Source organism: Micropterus dolomieu, linkage group LG20 (assembly GCF_021292245.1).
Source record: "Micropterus dolomieu isolate WLL.071019.BEF.003 ecotype Adirondacks linkage group LG20, ASM2129224v1, whole genome shotgun sequence".
Lineage (NCBI taxonomy): Eukaryota > Metazoa > Chordata > Actinopteri > Centrarchiformes > Centrarchidae > Micropterus > Micropterus dolomieu.
The window spans coordinates 9,826,745-9,844,573 of NC_060169.1; the positions used below are offsets into that span (position 1 = coordinate 9,826,745).

The following is a 17,829-nucleotide window of genomic DNA, read 5'->3' on the forward strand; positions in this document are numbered from 1 at the left end:
AAAATAACATCCTCTCCACTAGAACAATAGAACATCCATACAAATATTTATGATTGGAGTCAAAATGTCACTCAACACAAACAATGGAAGTTGTGTTCAAAGCAACACACCGCAAAGACAACAGGTCGAACTTCCCCAAAAGGAGTAGTGCGTGGTCTGTCTCTCAAGAGAAACACTTCTGTCTGGAGGAAAGAATTCCCAATGTGTGTCTAGACAACATTTCCCTTTACTCCTCCTTCCTGGTGTGAGACTGAGAACATACAATCTGTTAGCAGCTCTGCATTTACACCCTCCAGCCCTCCGTCCCCACAACACAAACCTCCAGCCCTCCTCTCTCTGTGGACCTAACTGTCGCTGTCCTTGGTCCTAACACAGAAACCAGAGTATGTTGCAACTCTTAAAAGGCAGTTTTTGCTAACTGCTGCGGCCTTGTGCTAATGCAAAAAAAGATCAAAGTCCACATTAGAAGGAAGGCATGTGGTGTGACTTGTATACCACTCAGACACACAGTCCTGTCTACTGGACCAGAGTTACAATGCAGAGAATCTAGGAGTTTTGGCACAGCTGCCTTATTCTCAGCCAGCGAGTCTCAGTCATGTCAGCCATTGAAAACCAACATTAGCAAACTTCCTTACAGCCACCTGAAATAACACACGTATGTACTATATTAGACTAGACGGTTAGGTTTTTCTTGCTAATACCTGTGTATATTTACCTAATAGTATCTTTAACACTGTCCTAATGCTATTAAATCAAAAAATTTACTTCAGACCTTCTTAACGCTAACCATATGCCTAAAGATACCCAATTCATTAGGTCTTAAGCTATTCACATTTTAAAAATCGAGATCTGAAAGAAATGTATCAATGTCCATCATCTATTGCCAGTCCAATTAGAAATTTCAACATTTCAGTGAGCACATTAAAACTATACCCTGTTAAAGGCTGTTTAATGTAACCAGAATAATACTAATGTTGTGGTAGCTACAAAATGGTACATATGCATGTGAATGACCAAAAGGGATAGGTGATGATGTCTGATAAATTGTAAAACAGACCTAGTGATTTACATTTGTGAATAAAAGCAAACAGTGATGGTTTCTCCATGTCTCTAATATGCAAATGAGACACAAGGTCACTTTGGTTAAAGCAAACTTTTAGGATTTGAATTATGTTTTGACAAGATGTCAAATGATAACTTTACATGGTGCTGGGCAAACTTTCTTACCGTTAAGTGCACAAAGACAGACACACATACATACACATTCACACCTACTTAAATAAGATTTCCTTTTGTCCCTTGCACAAATTTTTATTAGGTTATAAAACCTGTAAACTAGAATGATTTGAATCTTGAACAGCAACTAGGCCTGATCCATTCAGGTTGGCTCCAATGCAGTGAATTGAACGAATTATCGCTGAAGTGGGTCTCAATCCTATCAAGGTTTCTCGATGGCCTCCCTCTGACACGTTTCATTTGCAGTGAAAAGTTCATTACTGTTGTTTCCACACAGCAATGCAAACTTCGAGAGTCCTTGACCTGTAACACCTCAATCGTTGCATAAAATACAATTTGTATACTCCAAAAACTACAGAGATAATAAAATTATGTTTAATTGAATTTTTATTGGAATGCATGAATATTATCACCCTCTGTACACAGTTATTCAAAACTTATATTTTGTGGTCCTTTAAACCTTGTTTAATAGAAAGCTTGGTTTAACTTACCATGAGGTTATTAGGGGCAGGCCTCTCTTTGGGTTGCCGCCGCATACTGAGAAAAAAGGAGATACAAGCAGTCTATACCCAGCCACTATTCAAACAGTTTTTAAGTGTGCAAGAGTTGTTTTTGTTAACTAACTTTCATTTCAACTGCTTCATTTTAATTTATAAATAAATACTCAAGAGGAGGCTTATGCCGCAGAAATTGAAAGAGAGGGCTTGGTAGACAATAAACACTATAGCTTTACAACACAGCACATGTTTTTCAAATAGAATCATTTAATTAATATTTCTAATTTCAATTAATATTTCTTAATAACTAAGAACACACAAAAATAGAAGCAGTTACCACACTGGTTCAGTGGACAATGCGTCTGTTTCAGTGAGTGTCCTCCATAGTATGTATACATACACAATCTGTCTAAACGACCTACATTGGGGACTTTGAAGAATGAGTACAGGGGCTTGTCTGCAGTTAGTCATGTAACTGGTTTATGTATTACAATGAACAGGCCACGACCCTCTTAGAATAGCCTGGGAGAAGATAGTGTCAGCCCTGCACCAAGGCAGGGCAGGGAACCAGTACCTCAGTCCTGAGAGAGAAGTGCCCTGTTTGAGTAAATAAAACAGGCATGGGGGAAAACAACAGCTGGTATAGCCAGTAAGCGACTGCTGCACACACACACTGCCTGCATGTGGTTTGGGTGTGTATGTAGATGTTTGTGCAACTGTAAAGGTTACAAGAAGCTAATGAATTAGAGGCAAACGCAGTGTAAACATAGTCTTTGTCCTGTCGCATTAGATAAATTAATCAGTCCTTGTAAAAAATCTCTTTGTTCAATATCAGCAGCAGCGAAAATCATAGCTAAAACCATTACAACCACAACGCATTAACACACACACAGGCAAATGCACTTTAATCTCATTGTACACCATTATCCCTTTGATTCATCTACAATAATTTGGTTTATGACAAATGCAGCTTGTGGTCTTTGTCATTATTCAGTCTGGCTGTGTGGCGTTCAGACAGTGTGGTTGACTGTACCAAGCATATTAAGCTAGTACAAACTAGAATCACAAACACATGCACAACACCGTCAACAACCACTGACAACAGACAAAATTAATTTAAAATCTCAATGTGTTAATTACAATAACTTATGTGTCCAAAACAAAGCGTATTTAACAGTAACTAACTCACCACTGAGTGATGAAGTGGACAAACTTCTCACTGAACTGGCCGACAGGAAGAACTGGAGGATCCTGTGAAGAGGAACAAAGTTAAAGGGTGGTTAGCCTCAACAGTGGTTTATTTAAACTAAGGTTAAGTTTAGTCATAGTTTAGATTAACTTCCCAACCACAGTTAACATTTTGTTGTGTAAGCCACAACAAAAAATACAGGCCAAAATGAGAGCTCTAGATTTAAGTTTTCACTAACAAAAATCTCATAAATAGAACCATCATCTTGACACCTTTGAGCAGTTACATTTGCAAGTGCTCCTTATACTATTTTTCGGCTGTTTGAGATGAAAGTTGGAAGAAACGTGGTTAAATGTTTAGACCAAAATGGTAGTCCTAGATTGCACTGAGAGGCATGTGTACCCATGGACCTCTGGCATCCAAAATACTGGCAGTGTCAGAGATTAAGGACTGCGTCTATACACCAACCAATCAAAATATGATAACAAATAACACAGAACACACCATTTTGGCCAGGATGATGTTTCAAGAGCATCACTGTTGATTAAAGTTTAAGAGATAGAAACAAACAAACAAAAATAAAACACACATAAATAAACAATGGAGGCAAAATTAAAAAAAGTTTGTATACGTTTTCTGATGTTTTGATGCATTAAACTTACAACATAAGAGCAGCACAGATAAGATGACTGTGCTCTCATATATACTATTTACATCATAGGACTAAGACTCACCACGCATTTATTGTACAGTCATCATACATAATGATAATCTTAAGATTTTAGATTAGACTCATCTGGCACAGTGTGACATGCAATTATGATAAATGCTGTCACACAGTCTAAAGGAGCCTTTAGTTTAAGCTATGTGGCAGGCTGTTTTGGCAGTGCGTTAAAAATTAAATGATCATCAAAAAACCATAAACAACGGGAGGACAGGACATGATCTAGATTCTGAGAGGACTAAACCAACAGGTCAAGAAAAGTCCAAAATTTAACCAGATTAGTTTAAACCTAGATTTAGGATTTTGGTACAACCGAATTATAAAATGTAAATGTAAAAACGTAATGTAAATTTACACGTTAATCTAGGTCGGGTTAGGCTGATGGTTCTGCTAAAACACTACAGCAAGGTGTTTCTACAAGCTTTACTGTGTATTAAAAAAAGACAAGGTCCCAAAGGTGCATTAGTTGAATCAAGTGCAACATTTAATGAATTTTGCAGTTACTGATTCCACATTTGATGAAAGAGTATATAACTTTAAAGATTCAGTGAGGTTCAGAGTTAAGTACCTTTCTTGTATGAACCATAGACTGTATATAAGAAGTAGATGTAGTCATCGTGACGTAACCCTTTGGTTTGTGGACTGCCATTTTGAAGCCTAGAGTTTGGACGATTGGGTGCCGCCATGTTGATTTTTTGCAACCAGCGGCACCGGACGTGACCATATTTGGGGGAGATGGTGGAGCTAACAGCTGTGTGTGGAGATAGCTACCTTGCTTAGCTAGGTGCATCTGTACTTCACTAACTGTCATTTTGACTGGGCTGACAACTTTGTCTAGCGAACAACAGGCTTAAAACTAAATGTACTCACCAGAGAAAGTGAACAGCCAACTCATAATAAGCTTTTTCAACGGCGCTGCTTAAATTTACATAGTGCCGTGGGTACGAGTCACTTTAGCCTGATTGACAGGTTGCCATGGTAATGACTTGTCAATCACAGATAATCCTGCCCTGAAGCATACTCTGCTTTGTGGTCTATTTTCCTCTAAATGGGACCAAAATTTACTAAATGAACATCATGTTGTATTGAAAAAGACCTGAAACTAGGGATTGAGACCATAAACTCATTAAGGAAGTGTTTACTGAGGTAATAAATCAGGTGAGAAGTAGGGTCATTTTGCCATTATTTCTAATGGAACCGGACTTCTTTTTGCAACCACAAGAGTCGCCCCCTGCCGAGTGTTCGATAGAATGCAGGTTTAAGGGACTTCGGCCTCAAGGCTACATGCTGCAGTCTTTATCCTCTGTATTCATGGCAGCATTGAGTGGTGATTGGCAGTCATGTTACAGTACAACACCTGCTGGGTGACACAACATTTGTCTTGTTGGGTCAATCAATCAACAATTCTGGTGATTCAAAAGGTGAAAGTGCATATGTAAGAGAAACTGTTGTATATCAAAGCTGTCATGGTTTGGATTTGGTTTAAAATACTACCAATCTCAAGAGATAGAGAAGGTGCACCTGGACACAGAAACTAGGGTAATTAAAGATGTTATTATTTCTGAATGTTGGTGATTCATGAGACTTTTCTTGATCATAATATTTTTTTCTACAGTATGGTTTTTGGGGGAGGGATGGTGTGTAAGAATGCTTTGTGTAGTCTGCCTCACTGTTGAAGCAACACAGTTTTTTCAGTTTGTTTGTTTGTTCCATTGATGCAGGTTTTTACAATGTTCCTAATGTTTTTAATTTGGATTTTGCTGTTCTGACCTGGGAAGGAGCCATGATCTTACCATCTGCAAGCCCACGGCGGGTCATTTTATTGAGAGTATTTATATGATGAAATTTTTCTACTTATATCAGCTAATGTTTCATGACTGAACTGTCTACTTTACTATTAATTTATTTATTTCACAGCAGACCAGAGCCCATTCTAGCACTTTTGAAAAAGCAACATTTTTAATCATATGTTAACCAAAAGTTAGAACCAACTTGTTCAAACTAAGCTAAAATGTAAATTGTTCTCTTAACTTACAATTGACTAAACTGACTCAAAATATGAGGGGTGAAGTTGACTAAATGTGACTAAAATTCAAATGGACAATTCATTACAGGACTAAAACTAAATCTGAAAATTGTTGCCAAAAAGAACAATAGTAAGTGTGTGTTTGTGTGCATGCATGTCAGGCTTGATACATGTTGTCAATGGATGTTTTATGAACCGTGGCATGTAGAACAGCCGGGCCAGACTGACCCTCTAATACTGCCCCCTCACCTCATTACTCAATCCATTTCCTTTCACTCACTCTGTTTCTTTCCTTACCTTTGGCTTTCGGCATGAAAAGCTCTTAATATTTGCTTTTATTTTTACCCTCAATATCCTTGGAGAAAAAACACTGACCACTGCATAGCAATGTCAAATTAGCATCTGTATTCTCTTTGTCTCAGCGCCAGTAAACTCCAGAAGAGATTAAAGTATGAAATGGTGTATGAGCAGCAACAGAATTTGTATTTTCTTCTTTCTAGTTTATTTTCTTAAAATAAATATAGAAAAAAAAAACAATAGGAAAATTTCAAAGAATAAACTGATCGTGGTAAGAAAGTATATGGTACAACATATGTTTTAACATATATATAGCACTGTCAAAATACACACACTCATTCAGAAAATGTGCATTAAGTGAAACACCAACAACTCTGGATAAGTAAAATACCCATCTTCCTATATGTGATACTGACTGCTGAAATTTAACGTACTGCATCCCAACACACCAGCATGTGCAAAAGATAGAGATGTTTACTTCAGATATGAAGAGCTACTATCAGAAAATAAGTAAGTTGACCAGTAGTAGCAGTGACATCTAATGATATGAACAAAAATACTCAAACTACTCAGATCACAAAATTCATAAAGCCTGGGTCAACAACCAGGCATTTATTCAAATGCAGGGTATTAAACCTCTTTACATCTGAAACCCTGCTGTGCCATTAAAAACACCTCTGGGCAATGTTCGCCATTCCTTAATGCTCTGATCGGCAGGCTCCCGCAAAGCATGATGCATGAACCTATTTAAATTAACAAAGGAATGGGTTCCCTTCTAATCTCACTGCACTTCACAGTGCTGCTGCCGCTTGGATGAGCAATATATCATAGCGCAAGCACATACACACACACACAAACATGCATGCACAAACAAATGCCCTTGAGCACTGCACACCACAAGTCTGAGTGTACACTCCGTTTAAAAGGACGGTACCAAATAATTTGCAACCACTGTATTATGGTGTGTGTGTGTGTGTGTGTGTGTGTGTTTGTGTGTGGCGCAAAAAAACAGGATCAATTGGACCCACAGCTTGTGCAAAGTGTTGACTACACAAATAATGTATGTGTTGTGTAAGGTAAATCTGATACAAAATCTTTCTCTGCACTTTCCCCACATATTTGCATGCATATGCACCTTTTTGCAGACACAAACACACACATTTATGCATGTATTCATGTCTCCAGCTGAGAGGAACACCGCTGCAGCTTTGATGTGGCAGCAGGCGATGGCACAAAAGACAAGCAGGCTGATGAAAGTGGCTAGTCTGCGTGAATTATTCCTCTGGTTGTCAACACGCTCCACTATGAGACAGAACACACACTATGAGGGTACAAGGGTACGAGTAAATATACATGTCATTGCCATGAAGCAATTATTAGGCAAAATTAGATAAGTAATTACAGGCTTGAAAATAAAGTGAGAGTTCTTTATTAGTGGAGCCACTTACTATTCAACAAATGGAGGAGAGAGGCACATTAATGAGGGTGGACAGCAGACAGATGGCAGGAACAACAATAGAGAACTTCTAGTTCAAGATTTGGCTGACTGAGGTGAGCATGTTTCTCTGCACTGTCTCTCTCTACTACACTAATACCAACTAACATTTAAAAAGACACATTGGATAATTTCTAATGGTGTAAGTGCACTGTATACACTTAACTTGACTGAAAATTTTACTTGGATGAACCAACTTTTTTGGTATTTATCTCTCTGATGAGCTGTGACTTGCAAACATTTTTCTCTGTTACATTTTATCCATGTTGACATCATGATTTTCATGGCCACTCTCGGTGCCACATAAAAATGATAAAAACATAAAAAACAGACTACTCTTCCTCTGTGTAGCCATATTTGTATTTCAGATTCACTCAGGTGAAAATTACAATCCTTTGCGTATCTGTTACTCTGTCTACCTTCTAATTGTTTGGTCTTTGTTTGGAGCCTCGTGAGACTCAAATCTTTATTTGAGCCTTTCTCAGCCATGCCTCACGGTGCGTTTGTGTGTGATAGAAAATGGAAAGAAAAAAAGAGAGGCAGACTGTCACACTCCACCCCCAGCCACACACATACCTCTAGCTACAATAATATTAATGATCCACTCACAGGAGCCTATTACTCATTCAGCCATTACAGCAACTTTCAAATCCCCAGTGGATAATTCATACACAATATCAAAGCATCACAACTAAAGAAAATAAAAAGTATTTGGATCACATCTACAGTATGTAGCAATGGGCAATACTTACTAAATGCCAGTGAGTCAGGTATAATTTATCACACCTGCCATAATGTTGAAATCAGGTGTGTCTAGCCCAATTAAAAATACCATAGCATTAAATTAACTACTCCAGGGGATCAGTGCTAACGTATTTTTAATAAAGAAAAAACAAAAAGGCAAGTCATAGGGCTCCATGATGCCTCTAAATTCCACAAGTTATATTAAACTTTATTTATAAATCAGTTTTCAAACAAAGTCACAAAGTTCTTTACACAGTTGAACCAGGAAATACCCATCAACAATATAAAATAAAGCCAGATAATAATAAAAATAAAACAGATAAGACATGTTGGAAATAAAGCAGTGTGCAAGCATTAGCACAATGCTTTAAAAAAGAAAGAAAGAGATATAAAAATATATACTTTTGGTAAGTGATTTATAAGATTCTGCAAGCCTCAGATCTTCAGGTAAGGAGTTTCAAAGCTGAGGGGCCCTAAATACAAAAGCCCGGTCACCTTAATCTTAGAGCTGGGACCATTAAGTAATTTAAGGTTATGAAATTTTAAAATCAATTCTATAACTTACTAGGAACAAGTGAAGAGAAGCTAAAAACAGGTCTAATATGATCTTGTCCTGTAGCATGTGTTAAAATTTGAGTAGCTGGGTGTACTAGATGAAGGGCTGAGATTTTTTTGGCTTACCTAATCTAACCGAGATGACAGAAAAGCATGCATGACCTTGATATTAGGTAGAGAAAGAGAAAACCAGACTTTCAGGATGCTGCTCAGTTGATTAAAACATGATTTTTTTGAAATGAAAGAATGATTTCAGATTTGTTTTTAACTAACGACAGAATGTTTTGGGATATCCAGCGCTAACGAAAATTGCCATCTTTAAAAAGGATTTGAACGGGACATAAATTTCATCACCATCTGCTTAACAATGGTACTGCATTTTGTGTTTATGCATATGCCCTAGGGGCATGCAGGTACAGAGCAACAGGGGGCCATGGATGGTGCAGGGGAACACCAAAGGTCCGATGGGCGAAAAAAGAGGATGCGTCATTGCTCACATCCAAAAAGTTCTGTTTGATAAATAAGATTTGAACCAGTCTAGAGCAGTATCATGCTGAGTTAAGATTAAGAATAATTAAAATCAAACAATCTCCTAGTAAGTAAAAGACAGTTTCAGTGCTATGGAATAAACAGAAACCTGATTAAAATTTATCAAAGATATTATGTCTTTTTATAAAGGAAATTAAGTAAACAACCTTCTCTAAAAATTAAATAATTAAATTTAAGTTAATCAGTCTAAAATTTGTAAAATCCAGAAGGTCTAGGCTAGATTTCTTGAAAAGTAGGTGCACCACTGTGTGCTTAAAGTAGGAGGGAACACAGACAATGGCAAGACAGATATTTCCAATGGATAAAACAGCGGGACCAACATGGCTAAAAAAGCCCTTCAGAAATCTGGCAGGCATTACGTCTAAAGGACTTAGGGAATTGTGTCCTTTAAAGTGCACAATGAAAGGGGCTTTAAAGGGATTGAGTAAGACAGAGGGGTCGTAGAGTACTAGGCCCTGAACTAGCAACAAACTGGGAACACTAAGACAGAGCACTTCTCTGGGTATTCTACCGCACATTGAAATGTATATACAGTACTGTGACAAGGTTTTAGGCAGGTTTGGGAAAACATTGTACAGTAAGAATGCTTTAAAAAAAAATTTAGGGAACACTTTATCATAACAGTATAACATCAAGTCAATTAAACTTCAGGGGTCTCCATCTGTCCAGTTAAGCATAGGTGATTGTGAATCAATGTCACCTGTTCTGGTGCAAATTAAAGTGACAACAGGAAGATAACCTGATTGATATCTCCTTATCCTTCTTTACTGATTGTTCTGTAGTTTTCCATTTTGCTAGTGTCCTTGTCAATATTGGAAAGCATTAGGCGGTACTTGCAGCCTATTCAGGTTACACAAGTAGTTCAGTTCCTCCAGATAGCACATCCATACATGCAGTTTCAAGAAGGTTTTTTAGTGACTCCCAGCACAGTTTTAAGAGCATGGAGGAGATACCAGGAAATGGGCTGTTACACAATGAGAGCTGAACAGGGCAGTAAAAGGCCATCAACAAGCAGTAGGACCGGTATTTGCTCCTTTGTGTGAGGAGCACTGCCAGAGCCCTACAAAATGACCTCCAGCAGGCTACTAGTGTGAATGTTTCTAACTAAAATGGGGGCATGAGGGCCGGTCATCCTCTAGTGGGATCTGTGCTCACACCCCAGCAAAGGGCAGCTCGCTAGACATTTGCCAGAGAACACCAGAATTGGCAGGTCTACCATTGGTTCTCCGTTCTCTTCATGATGTTCTGGGGAAAGGACTGCGATGAGCCATTGTCAGACCTTAAGGTGCTTTCAGACCAAAAGTGAAGTGAGCGTTGAGTGAAATTCTGCTGCCCGGCGGAGAGCTGCTAAACTTGGGGGAGAAGAACCGGGAGTAGGGCTGCAGCTTTTGGACAAATAAACACCCATAGTTGGACTGGATTATGGTCAGACAACTACGCCGTTTACTCACGGGAGGAGCTCGGAGTAAACTGCTTTTTACTTTAGGTTTTGGGATTACAACGTTGATTTATCTTCATTCGAGCTTCTCAGCAGCTAGCTTACGTGCACATGCGGTTCCACTATTGTTGTTAGCATCGTTTGGCACCCAGAGCTCTGTTGGACTACTACTCAAATGTATATTTAAAAATGGACAAAACTGGACATTACTTGGAGAAAAGAAAGCGTGGAAGCTGAACTAACTGGTGAGTTCAGAAAATGTGTGTCTGTGACTTTATCCCAGTTATCGTTGTACTTTACTGTGAACAAGTTAGCATAGCGTAGCCCTGATCGATCCGAACTCCATTCAGAAAACAAACATTTTAGAAGCTGTTGACCTCCTCACAGACTTGACAAAGCTTGAATTCATATGTTTAACAAATCTGCATCATATTGTATTTGTTTCGGCATCAGTTTGATCAGTTTATTGCTATTTAATTACAGCAAAATGTTTACTTTGGGTAGATACAGATGTAGTAATGGCGAGTTGTGTTTATTTCTGTTATCGTGTTGTGTGTGAACACTTGGCGGTTGTCCAGTAATAAAACCCCCGTGAGGAAAGCGTTGCGACGATTACATTTGCGTTTGGTCTCAATGCCGCATTAGACTGGTGCAGTGGGCCCTGGATTCCTCCTGCTGCAGGACAAAGCCCAACCTCATGTGGCCAGAGTGTGTACACAGTTTCTAGATGATGACGACATTGATGCCACTGACAGGCCCTCACATTCCCCAGTCCAGAATCCAATTGAGAACCTCTGGGACGTTATATAACGGTGCACTTGACACTGCCATGTAGTGCCACAGACGGTCCATGAGCTCACTGATGGCCTGATCCAGGTCTGGGAGGAGATGCCCTTAAACACCATCCCTCTCATCAGGAGCATGCCCAGACGTTGTTGGGAGTGCATGCGCGTGGGGTCCATACACACTACTTAGTCAAATCACGAGTTGCTCTAATGAAGTCACGCAAGCTGGATCTGTGCCTGTGATTTTAATTTACTAGTGTGTGCGATTTTCAATCCTGCCTAAAACATTTGCACAGTTCTGTACTTCCACCACACTCTAGTGCGGCCCTCAACCTTTACATTCTCTCTTCATCTTTGGTTTTAGTTTCCATTGATTGTTGTTATGTCATTTTGTTCCCAACAAATTAAAAAATGTAAAGATTTTGAACTTTGATAAATACACTGTTAAAAAAAAAAGAAATCACACATAAGATCTCAAAAAATGAAATATTTCAATTAACAAAATACAAGTAACTGAACAGAAGAAAAATCTAAATCAAATCAATATTTGGTTTTACCACCCTTAGCCTTCCAAAACGACAACAGTGAATCATGGTGGAGGTTCCTTGCACGTTTGGGTCTGCATTTCTGCAAACAGAGTTGGCGATTTGGTCAGATTGGTCAATTGATGGCCTTCTCAACACTGAGATAATTATGCATCATGCGATAACATCAGGGAGGCATCTGATTGGCTGCATTTTTTTCTGCAGCACGACAGGAACCCGAACATACAGCAGTAATTAATGCCGTTTTGAAGGCAAAGGGTGGTCACACTAAATACTGTTAAGATTTAGATTTTATTTCTGTTCACTCACTTTGCATTTTGTTAATTGATAAACATAATCTATTAACATGTATATTTTTAAAGCACCTTATTTTACAGCAGTTTACCACACCTCACTGAAACCTTTGCACTATACTGTGCCTTCCAGTCTAGTGCGGCCCTCAACCTTTAAATTTTCTCTGAGAGACTTCATCTTTCCAAAGAGTGCTTATCCTCTTGTCTCTTCCTTCAAAGCACTGCTTTAGCTGGGACAGTGAGGCTCGCCACGGACAAAAGAGAATGTTCTCTTCCCTCAAGGGGAGGAACAGGAAAAAGGCACAGGAAAAATAGTTTGAGTGATGCCTCTGTCTAGCTGACTAATGAACAGTACAGCCCAGGTCAATCCATTACAACTAAAAGCATTTAATTATTAATTACAGCCAATCTAAAGGCAGTTAAGGACAAGGGACATTGTATGTTTAATGTGTGATATGGCTGGTTATAGGGATTGGGGGGCTGGTTTGGGCTAGAGAGGTGTTGTGGCAGTTTTGCTATTAGTGTACATCAGCAAAAAACCCAGGCAAAAAAGAGGGAGGAGGCAAAGGTTGTGATTGCAGCTTTTGATGAAAATGTAGGCATTGTGAGCTTACACATTCATGTCCACAGACATAATAAAATAACATGCCCATAGATCATATCAATGATTGAGGTAGGGTAGCACTGAGAGATAGCCATGTTATTGAAGTTTCTCAATTGAAAAACTGCATACATAAAAGCATTTCAGTATCAGATGACTATAAAAAGGGTGATATATACACCAGATACAACTAACCTTATTTAATCATATACTTCTGTACTGTGCCACTGCTGTCTACTTTTATAATAACATTTGTCCAGGTTTGGGTTATTTATAGCACTAAAATCAATAACAAGTTTTTTTGGTGGATAGCTATGTTACTACATCAAATAAAATTGTTTGTTGCTGTTTTGTCTGTTCATCTGTATTTTTATTGTTTGGTTTTTTGCATGGTCTGACTGTTGCTTTTTTACACGTGATATGTTGGGAAAAGATGCTGCTTATTAGATGCATTAGATAGCTAAGCACTCACTGTGTGTCATTATCAGTCTCTTTAGTATTTTGTGTGTTATGCCTTTTTTATATAGATACATAAACACTCAATGCAGTCATGAGAATATTCCTGGTTTGACAATTTCTGTCTGCTTTGGTTGTGTGGTATACAGAATTCAGGCCTGTGTTGGTTTGTGTGTGTCACTCATGACAGGTCCAACCTCTACAGTAATGTGTGTGTGTGTGCGCATATGTGTATTGCCTGAGGCAGTTGCATAGGGTGAAGGGTTGAGTGAGTGGGGAGCAAAGCCGCCTGAGTGGTTTGCTTCATTAGGAAACAAAATATAAGCTTTCCGGGCCATTAGGACTGACTTTAGATGCAAAAGCACATAAGACGACGACTCACCTCATCAACGATGCATTGCAGTAACTGGAGAGGCTGGAAGAGGAGAGACACACGGAGATGAAAAAAACATGTTAGCCTACATGGAATTTCTTGGCAATAAGGAAAATCAATAGTGTGATAAAACAAAAGTATCTATTTCGATTACTCAAATGCAGCGAGCTCAGGCAAAGCAATCCTACAGCTCCTGAATGTTTTTATTATTCCATAATGGCACCTAATGTAATACCAGCGGTTTAAGCATGATCTAATATTTCATTGCAAAAATGCAATTTGAGTGTTTTTTTCAAATGAGAGAGCCAACCAAGAGTAACAGACTGTAGTGTGGGAGACCCCTATTTTCTTTCCGCCTATTCTAATGCAATAAAACTTACCATTAAAGATCCTTGGTTTTTCTGAATCTGTAGGGCAAGACAGAGAAGAAGGGACGAGGCGATATGTAATTAGCGTGTCATAATCAAGATGATGCACTTGGACACATTATGATCACCAGGAGAAAATTATTACTTTCCTGTTGGCAATTTGTGAGTATGCGTTAACACCATTTACATAATGAAAACACACAAATGTTAATGGCCCTGCTCTCATTTGTGGAGAATGGGGGTAAAAGATCCACTAATGTTAATTTTCAGAGTAGTACTTTATTCCTGCCCTCAAGGTTATCTAGATGTGTCGGGATGTAGAATAACTGTTACAAACAGTGTGAGCAAGCTTTGTAATGAGCAATGCGTCACTTTCACAGGTGCAACACTGAGAATTACCAATTCTTGGTCATGGAAATCAAGCAAGACTTCTAAGTTATTCAATACTTATTTGACTTATTAAGTGTATTTTCTATGGTCACAATCAGAAAATTTGAAATGACTGAGTTGTTAAAAAATGTGCTAGAATAGAAACTTTTGGATCAACACGCTACCTCTGAGATAACATCTTAAAATGTATGATACTAAAGAGAAACTATAGAAACCAAATATGTTTCCTATTTAAAACTCCCAGGACTAAATTCATCAGGACAATCAGTTTTAATTTCTAAAAACACGAGTTTATAACATCATATAGACTAAATGATATAAGGCCTAAAACCGAGGCTCAGCTAAATCTCTAATAAGGTTTGGAAAATAAATTGCTCATTTCTTCAGGTCTTTTGACAGTGCATTTGAGCACTTATTGATTCACTCAATTAAATACAGGTTTTCACACTCTGCAAATACCAAGAGACTCCTAAACTGCATCTATATCCAGTTTTGCCTGATTCAGACACATTAAAAGGCAACTATGGAAAACTAATTTGTTCAGAAATAATTACAAGGACAAAATTGCGAGCTACACCAGGGGTTGAAATTGTATAGTGGGAGACTAACTTATTCAAGCATAACTGAGTACTATTCTTCTTGTACTAGGTAGCTTGACCACATATCAAAAAAGAGGTTTAATAATCCCTCCATATATTTCTGTCTTAACGGAGACTCTCATCACTGTTGGCTGATTATCTGGTAGACATATCGTTATCTGCATGTTCATCCTGAGGAGGATAAACAATGTTTAATATGACATTTATACTTTAAAATAGTTTAAAGTATATTTATACTTTAAAATAGTTTAAAGTATAAATATTCCAATAATGCATTTCTTCTGATACCTGATCTCAGAACAAAAAATATGTTGTTTTGTGCTGCAGAAGGTGGGAAGGAACCCACGACCTTCAATGTCTGTATGGAATCTGTAAAGGACTGTATACGAGTGTGTTTATTATTGTGTGTGTGTGTGTGTGTGTGTGTGTGTGTGTGTGTGTGTGTGTGTGTGTGTGTGTGTGTGTGTGTGTGTGTGTATCATTAAATGACGACTGTAATTGTGTATAACATCAGCTTCTCGTTCCCCTGAGCTGGAGAGCCCTGTTCCAAGCCACTCAATTGGCTTTGTGATAATTTGTAAGCCACAACAAAGCCTTTTCGTTATTTGAAAATACTTCAGCGTGAAAATAAGAAGTCAAAAAATGCATTTGTAGATGTCAAATGATTTCTGTTGCTTTAAAGAGCAACACAATAAACACTTCCAAAAGATCAGATGGCTGTTTCCCTCCTTAAGGATTTTAAAGATATTTTTTCCAAGGGTAACAAAATTAGAAAACTCTTTCAAAAGGCTCCTTTTCTGATTAAAACTGTCAGCAAAGGATGACAAGCACGTTTTGGTTATGGGCAAGGGCAGTCCCACTCTGGCATCATGGAAATATCACTATAAGAAGAAGTCCTTTTCTCTGTTCTTTTCATAACTGTTAGGTCAACAGCAACTAAATCACTCTGTTCGCCTGAGATGGGCTACTCTTAAATTATAGGCTTTTAAAACTAATCTGGCAACTGCAGCTCTTTTCTGATCTCCAAATTTATCACCTTTCATTTCTAGCCAAAAGCTTTAACACTGTTTAACTTTGATTCACTATGTGGCAAATTTAGATTTGCATCATGTTTGATTAGTGATAGAGTAAGCTCTATCAAAATATTACATCTTAAAAATCAGTCAACAGCTGCATCGGAAACCCAAAGGATACAGACAATTGTGCATTTTTCAAAAATGTGTGAGTGATAATAATTACATACAGTAATACATACAGACAGATGTTGTGCACACTAAGATTGAGAAGTGTAAATTGTTTTCACATAATCTGTAAAGTAATCTAAAGATAAAGGGAAGTCTAATATACTGAAATAAAAATGTAACTAATGTCTTAAAGGAGGACATGTGACTGCAAAGTTTAAAAGCTTGGCTGGCATAGGGTGCTGAAAACATTGTTTACAACGCACATATACAGTACATAGTACCACAATACCATTTCCTTTCCGTGTCATTTGAGAGGAAATAAAGTCGCAAAGAGAAAGTGTATATGCTGTGTGATGGATGCAGTGATGTGTAATGGAAGCTCCTGAAACATACACACAAAAACTGACATGATACTTCATCCAGAAATTCATTCAAATTTGTGAAAATATGACAAAATCAAGAGAAACAAAAACAACCACAGAGCAAACAAAAAGACAACAAATCAATCAGAAGCTATAGCGCTGGCGGCTGTATACATATCACATCACATCAGGTCTGGTGTCTTCAAAGACTTTCAGAGCGAGCCGTGCAAAAACTCCATTAACTCCCGACAAAGGACGCAAATGAATCCCGACATGTGGTGAAGTGGAATTAAAGAGACCATCTCTAATCATGACAAACATGAGGTGATGATTCCACTGTGTGTGTGCGCACACACACACACAAGAAAGACTGCAAGATAATGTTTCAACTAAACATCCACAAATAAAAGCAACTGGCAAACACACACACTTCCTCAGAATGTAAAGTGTGAACAAAAGACCCCAAAGAGTGCTAAAATTGGCTTTTCAAAAGTGCAAATCATGAACGCCTCAAAGCGAAATTCAACTTTTAACAACTCATCCTGCATCTTCCACTAGTCTACAGTGGATGCGACCGATTCTCTACCAATCTCTCTCTTTTTCGTCTTCTCCAACTTCTACCTCAGTCTGTACTAAAATGTTTTCTATGAAGTGTAGCAGGGGGTTTTGCACAGACAGCTGTGCCAGCGTCTGCAAAAATGACAGCTTAGGCCCGAGGACTTTGGCTGGCTGCGCCTGACGAGCTGGATCCGAGCACTCTCGCCACACCGCTCTGCTACAGCCTGCAGGTGAACTGTCTGCAGTACCATATGGAGTCAGGGGAAAATTAACACTGAGATGAGGAGAGCTGCGTGGCAGTGAAGAGCCTAAACTATAAACTGAGAGGTGTTCCTAATATTTTGTCTACCCCATTTTTATCCATGAGTGTAGATTAAACTACCATTCATTTGCAAAAATACACTAACAATTAACATGATAATGGAAGCATTAAATGAAGGAAGGATTCACACATGCCCTAGGCTATAGTAATACACACACACCACACATGTAGACACACAGATTGATCGGTGTGTGACATTTACATCACCATACAAATTAAGTGCTGTATAAACGTACCTTTGCT

General features: G+C 38.4%; 1 protein-coding gene across 3 annotated transcripts in view; it reads right to left on the reverse strand.

Annotated features, from left to right (window-relative positions):
- Positions 1–1,304: 1,304 nt before the first annotated feature.
- Positions 1,305–17,829, reverse strand: part of map2k5 (mitogen-activated protein kinase kinase 5) — a 49,531-nt gene continuing 33,006 nt past the window's right edge. Inside the window, exons 18-22 of one of the 3 annotated variants that reach the window (XM_046033514.1) lie at positions 14,184–14,210; positions 13,813–13,845; positions 2,923–2,984; positions 1,728–1,773; positions 1,305–1,539 (exon numbers count right to left, since the gene is read on the reverse strand). In XM_046033514.1, coding sequence (XP_045889470.1) covers positions 1,336–1,539; positions 1,728–1,773; positions 2,923–2,984; positions 13,813–13,845; positions 14,184–14,210 — 372 coding nt within the window. In that variant the 3' untranslated portion in view covers positions 1,305–1,335. Of the gene's footprint in view, positions 1,549–1,727; positions 1,774–2,922; positions 2,985–13,812; positions 13,846–14,183; positions 14,211–17,829 lie in introns of all 3 variants that reach the window. The other 2 variants (XM_046033513.1, XM_046033515.1) reach the window with 2 other exon arrangements.